Raw genomic sequence first — 6,992 nt, 5'->3', positions numbered from 1 at the left:
GTGTGTGTGTGTTTGTGTGTGTGTGTGTGTGTGTGTGTGTGTGTGTGTGTGTGTGTGTGTGTGTGTGTGTGTGTGTGTGTGTGTGTGTGTGTTGGGAAGGTTTAGGGGTAGGGGTAGTGTAGGGGATGCAACTACTCTGTGTATGTACCAAAGTGAGATTAAATACATACATACACTCACCTAAAGGATTATTAGGAACACCATACCAATACTGTGTTTGACCCCCTTTCGCCTTCAGAACTGTCTTAATTCTATGTGGCATTGATTCAACAAGGTGCTGAAATCATTCTTTATAAATGTTGGCCCATATTGATAGGATAGCATCTTGCAGTTGATGGAGATTTGTGGGACGCACATCCAGGGCACGAAGCTCCCATTCCACCACATCCCAAAGATGCTCTATTGGGTTGAGATCTGGTGACTGTGGGGGCCATTTTAGTACAGTGAACTCATTGTCATGTTCAAGAAACCAATTTGAAATGATTTGAGCTTTGTGACATGGTGCATTATCCTGCTGGAAGTAGCTATCAGAGGATGGGTCAAAAACAGTGCCCAGGTAGGCCGTGGCATTTAAACGATTCCCAATTTACACTAAGGGGTCTAAAGTGTGCCAAGAAAACATCCCCCACACCATTACACCACCACCACCAGCCTGCACAGTGGTAACAAGGCATGATGGATCCATGTTCTCATTCTGTTTACGCCAAATTCTGACTCTACCATCTAAATGTCTCAACAGAAATCAAGACTTATCAGACCAGGCAACATTTGTCCAGTCTTCAACTGTCCAATTTTGGTGAGCTTGTGCAAATTGTAGCCTCTTTTTCCTATTTGTAGTGGAGATGAGTGGTACCCGGTGGGGTCTTCTGCTGTTGTAGTCCATCCGCCTCAAGGTTGTGTGTGTTGTGGCTTCACAAATGCTTTGCTGCATACCTCGGTTAACGAGTGGTTATTTCAGTCAAAGTTGCTCTTCTATCAGCTTGAATCAGTCGGCCCATTCTCCTCTGACCTCTAGCATCATCAAGGCATTTTCGCCCATAGGACTGCTGCATACTGGATTTTTTTTCCCTTTTCACACCATTCTTTGTAAACCCTAGAAATTGTTGTGTGTGAAAATCCCAGTAACTGAGCAGATTGTGAAATACTCAGACCGGCTCATCTGGCAACAACAACCATGCCACGCTCAAAATTGCTTAAATCACCTTTCTTTCCCATTCTGACATTCAGTTTAGAGTTCAGGAGATTGTCTTGACCAGGACCACACCCATAAATGCATTGAAGCAACTGCCATGATGATGATCAGATAATTTCATTAATGAGAATTTGAACTGGTGTTACTAATAATCCTTTAGGTGAGTTTATTATTATTAATTTTGTTTGAGGAAAACTAAATCTGTTTTTGTACAAGTTTAACATTTAGTCTAGAACTACAATAGCCATCATGTTTACTCAGCAGCGCACATACCGCTTACTCACACTCTCGGTTTCTCTCATCATTAGGATATGAGAGCTTTCTGTCAATATATGGGAAACAAGGGGTTACAAATGTATTGTAAGGTGTCTTTGTTACACTGTTAATTATACATTTAAGTACTGAGTAATATTAACTGCATGCACTTACTATAGGGTTAGGATTATAGTTTGGTGTGGGGTTAGTTGCATGCAATTATGCATAGTTTATAGTTATTATTATAGCAACTTGTAGCATATATAACAATGACAGTCTAAAGTTTTACTTGTGTTATTGGTTCGAAAAAGTTAAATATAACTTATTTAAAAGTAATCTGTTACTTTACTAATTACTTTTAATGTGTTACGCCTCAACAGTCTATGGGACCATGGAAACAACAACAACAAAAAAACAAGAAATATAATTCATCCTCGGCAAACGGTCCTGAGCGTGTTCATGACAGTCTTGAGCACGAGCTTCCTTTTGCAATATGACGTATGTCATTGCAACCCATTCTCACTCCCAAGGCGTCAAAAACCGAAGCATGGTCAAGTGCCTTCCGCGTCACAATAAAGACGCTAAAGGTGCCCCAAGGCGTCATGTTTCGACGCGCTGGGTGTTCCATTCATTTCAGTGAGAACCCTTTGGCGTCATACACAGACGCGCTGGGTATTAGTAATGTTATCGCCATGGTGAAATTGTATTAGTTTATAATTTTGCCATTATGACATGTTGGAGTGTGTTTTTCAATTTAATCAGCAAGCATAATTTTATTTACATTTATTTTATTTACGCTATTTAGACATGCTTAACATGTAACCCAACCCCATCCCATCCCATCCCTAAACCTACCCATTTGTCTGAACATGATATAAAACACAGGATATAGCCTGACGTATACGACTGCATACACAAGTTATTCAAAAAAGTTAAATAATCCAAGTTTTCCGAGGCCAAACGATTGATTTGTATGAAGAAAATCCCCAAAAGCGATCAGCATCTCCATCCGCAGAAGATCATCAACAAACACAATCAAATTTCAAATATTGGCGCCCGTTACGTGAGATTTCATAGTGAAATTGCATTGGCTCTCGTATGTCTTGTGACCAATTGCGTCATTACGTCAGCATTGATTGTAAAATGTCATTGGCTCTCGTGTGTCTTGTGACCGATTGCGTCATGCTCAGGAGTCTTTTGAATTATTTGAATGAGATATGAATGAGTTCGTTCACGAGGCAGCGGGATCATCATTTCAGCGATTAAAACATCAAGATCGACTCTGTTCTTCACATGAAGATATCGTATGACTTCAGAAGACTTGGAATGCAACATGAGTTAATACTTTTATACTGTTTTGGTCAGTTTTTGCAATAAATACTTGTGACTGTACATTTATTTGCCTGTTATGTGTTTTATATTGTTTAGATATGGGTAGGTTTAGGGTAGGAGTTGGGTTAGTTGCTCCAAAATATTAAAGTAGCCTTTAAATATTAATAAAATCATGTCTGCTTTTATAAACGCAAATAATTAAATGCGTCTGTTTATGACGCCAAAGGTTTATCATTGTAATGAATGGAGCACCCAGCGCGTCGCAAAATGACGCCCAGGGGCACCTTTAGCGTCTTAATTGTGACGCGGAAGGCACTTGACCATGCTTCGGATTTTGACGCCTTGGGAGTGAGAACGGGTTGGTCATTGTCTTTGTACAGAATAATAAAGTCATAATTTGGATTTGGATCATATTTGGAAGGTGAGTAAATGATAGCACAATTTACATTTCTGAGTGGAAATCCCTTTAAATTGACTAAAAAAACTAAAATTCCTGCTTATTGTTTTGCATTCAGCATTTATTTAATCTTGGTACTGAACTAGGTCTTATTTTAAAAGCCTATTTATAATACTAAGTATACTGTGTATTAAACCTCTGTGTACTGTAAATGCATTCCCATCAATGCCCACTGTCAAACACATGCTCTGAAGAATGTTGCTTACAGAGGGAAATGAGTGTGATCATGCTGAGTCACCATTAACAATGCATTCTTGATTGTAATGCGAGGGCCTCTAGTGGTTAGGGACTGAACAGGTTAATAGAGTTTAGCTTGACACAGAACTTATGAGGTGTCAGTGTCACATTATATACTGTGACCATCTCATAAAGCAGAGGATCAAACTCGTTTAAACGCTCAGTAATAACAGTCGGTATTGACAAGTCATGTCATTTTATTTATTATTTTATTTGTTTTATTATGGTCTAGTAAACATTCAGATATGAATGGTTTTATTTTAAATTCTTTGGTATATTAATTTTCTCATTCAATTTGTGAAAATAAATAAATAAATAAATAAATAAATAGCTGTGTGTTGTCTTTTGAATGTATTATCCTATTTATCTAAAACAGAAGTTTCCAAACTGGGATCCAGAGACCCCTAGGGGGGTCAAGTGAAAATGTAATAAAGAGAAACAGGTAAAATATTTACAGATTATATTTGAGCATTATCACGGTTTCATTCTGCTGTTTAAACATTGGAAATCATGAAATTAATCAGGGTTAATTTATTGTTGGCTATAATTTTGAAATATATAATGGTAACACACACAGGAGGATCATCACATTTGGACATCCTGTGTATGAATAGCTTTAAAAGTCCCTGACATAGCAGCGTAAGCAGGTGTATATGCAAAGCCATCGTTGACTGGGCGTGGCTTTGTCTGTTCAAGCGCCTCTTTTGACCATTCATACTTCAGGTAGGCGGTACTTCGCTCAAGTAGGGGCGTGTCCTGACGCTCTAACCGAAGTTGCGAGTCCATCGCTGTAATGAAATCATTACAAGTCCTACAATCCGGATAATCAGGCACAATTACTTTAAAAAAAAGAAAAAGAAAAAAAGAAAGAAACCAGCGCAAAAGCAAAGCAGTCCAGTCGAGTTTATAGCTGCAGGATGTGCTCTGGAACGAAGACGTGAGTGCGCGCGCTGGAGACGCAGACGCTGGACTGTCAATGCCCGGATTCTCTATTGATCATGCTAATGTATGGAGATATAACTTCTTAAAATAAGCAGACATGTGGCCGGCTCGCTTTTTTCTCTTCTTCTGCCTCGTCTTCGTAATGGTGCCGGTTCAGAGGAGCAACGGTCAGTCAGGTGAGTGATAGTGCAAGTGCGTAAAGGGTCTTGGCAAGCTGCGCACTTGACCGGTGTGTGCGCTGTTGTTATCGACTACTTTGCTGCTCTTAAACGAGCGGAGATTTAAAGACTGTGAAGTGTATGCTTTAAGCACAGTGTATCCCTGCAGACCAGAGGAATCCATTGGAATCACACATACTTCAGGACTAATTGCTGCGTATAGCATTTCTGTTTGTTTATACATATCGCCCAGTGTTTATTTTGTGAAATTGGAAAATACATAGTCTAATAGCTGTCATAGCCTGATAGATCAAATATACTAACTAATAGTTTTATATTTGTAAGTAGCCTATAATACAATATTGTGCATCATAGTGACAGGGGTTCCTGGAGCTCTGCATTTTGTATGTCTTCCTCATCTAACACACCTGATTCAAATCATTAGTGGAAACAGAAAGACCTGAAATGGGTGTGTCAAATAAGGGAGACATATCAACAGTCAGCTCTGTCACCAAATTCATGAGGTAATGTCAGGGCACTGTGGCAATGTCACACACACAAAAAGTTTTGTGTCAATACACCAATACTTTGCTTTTTACAAGCATGTTATACAAGAATATTTTGGAATATATATATATATATATATATATATATATATATATATATATATATATATATATATATATATATATAGAGAGAGAGAGAGAGAGAGAGAGAGAGAGAGAGAGAGAGAGAGAGAGAGAGAGAGAATAATTTTGTATACATTTCAAAATGGCTGACACCCAGTATGGCCTAATCAGGGGCATAAGTTTAGACTAAACAATTCAAAAATTATAAGCAAAACCAGTAGTTTTAGTTGCCACAAACCAAGTTTAGTTGCCATAGACCAAGTTTCCTTTTTAAATGGGCAAACCCTTAATAAGATAATGTGTCACTTTAACTTCCAGTTTGGCAACCTTAGTACCACATTTGTTGACGTGTTGTGAACGGTTTGATAAATCACAGAGATTTGTATTGAATTTGAGCTAGAATAGACTGATGGAGGTCTTGTGTGAATCTCATCTTAACCACATTGTATGACGTGTCAGATAATTGTTGTAGGTAAAGTTTAATAACCATTTCCTTTGGTTTAGTTTTTTTCTAGACCAGTGTTCAAGGATAAAGATAAAACGTAAGTGCCTGTTGGTGGCGCTTGAGAGAATGAGATGAAAATACCAGAATTGCCAGCAGGAATAGTAAGTCCCTTCCCTGTTAGTGTAATACATTTCATATAGTTCAATGGGCTGTCACAGACTTCCCGTCAGTAGTGTCTATTTTAATATATCGGTGCGCATAAAGGCACTTGATGGAACGCAGCGCGGGAGCGCGCTCGGCGGAACGCGCATTTCCTGCGCGCTTGGCATCGCGCTCCAGACCCCTACGCTCTGTTCAAATAGCTGCTCAGCATATTTCAGCATCCCAACTGAGAGACGTGAACTCAGCGTTGGCGGTGCATGAATTAAGTTTTGTTGTGCAGTGTAGGCTATATGAACAAGATATGTGGATGGAGGTTATCATGACAAAAATGTCCGTGAGTGTTATGACGCAAAACGGTGTTTAGCGTGTGTCCAAAGAAGCGGTTTATGTGTTTCAGTTATTATAATGACTATAACCTTTGGATTGTGATTAAATTATCATGGCGATTCAGATTTCCCAGTTTCACAATAGTTGCACTTTGAGATTATTCGGAATGAAAGTGTGTTGTAAATAAAAAATATTATTAATATTATAATTATCTCATGCACTACAGTGTTTTTAATGTGATTTTTTTTTATTTTTATAAATAAATCTAAGAAATCTTCATTCTTCAGTCTGTATAGTTGAAATAAATACCATTGATTTATTAATTTGAATACATTGAGGCATTTACGGTCACAAAGCATTTAAATCATGGTCAGAGATCCTAAATGATATTTATCATTCGGGATGATAAAACTCTTTGTAAAATACTCTCTCAGAAAAAAAGGTACAAAAGCTGTCACTGGGACAGTACCCTTCACAAAGGTTCTAATATGTACCATTTAGGTACTAACATATACACTTTTGGAACTAATATGTACCTGAGAGACTCTTTAGGTACAAAGGTGTACCATTTAAAAAGATACCACCCCAGTGATAACTTTTGTACCTTTTTTTTTCTGAGTGTATGAGCTGAGTGTCAATGCGATTACATGCAAGATGACTGTAATTCCAGAACATTTTTCATTCACTGGAGGCTATTTGAGAAAGATAAACGAAACATTCCCCATGCAGGAATCTCTTTACAAATGATTACAGGACCATCATGTTTCATATTTTTGTTCCGTTATATCTAATTTCTGCTGCAGCTCACTCTTCTGTTTGCAGATAAATGACACAACATCTGACCCAGGCTGAGATG

The 6,992-nt window shown here is 38.2% G+C and overlaps 1 protein-coding gene across 1 annotated transcript in view; it reads left to right on the top strand.

The window, feature by feature from the left end:
- The first annotated feature begins 4,276 nt into the window (after positions 1 to 4,276).
- si:ch73-383l1.1 (receptor tyrosine-protein kinase erbB-4) overlaps positions 4,277 to 6,992 on the top strand; it is a 251,255-nt gene continuing 248,539 nt past the window's right edge. Inside the window, exon 1 of the mRNA XM_067442180.1 lies at positions 4,277 to 4,591. Coding sequence (XP_067298281.1) covers positions 4,513 to 4,591 — 79 coding nt within the window. The 5' untranslated portion in view covers positions 4,277 to 4,512. The remainder of the gene's footprint in view (positions 4,592 to 6,992) is intronic.

This window comes from Pseudorasbora parva, chromosome 4, assembly GCF_024679245.1.
Source record: "Pseudorasbora parva isolate DD20220531a chromosome 4, ASM2467924v1, whole genome shotgun sequence".
Taxonomy (NCBI): Eukaryota; Metazoa; Chordata; class Actinopteri; order Cypriniformes; family Gobionidae; genus Pseudorasbora; species Pseudorasbora parva.
The sequence above is the reverse complement of the archived record's forward strand: the minus strand, read 5'-3'. Positions and strand labels throughout refer to the sequence as shown.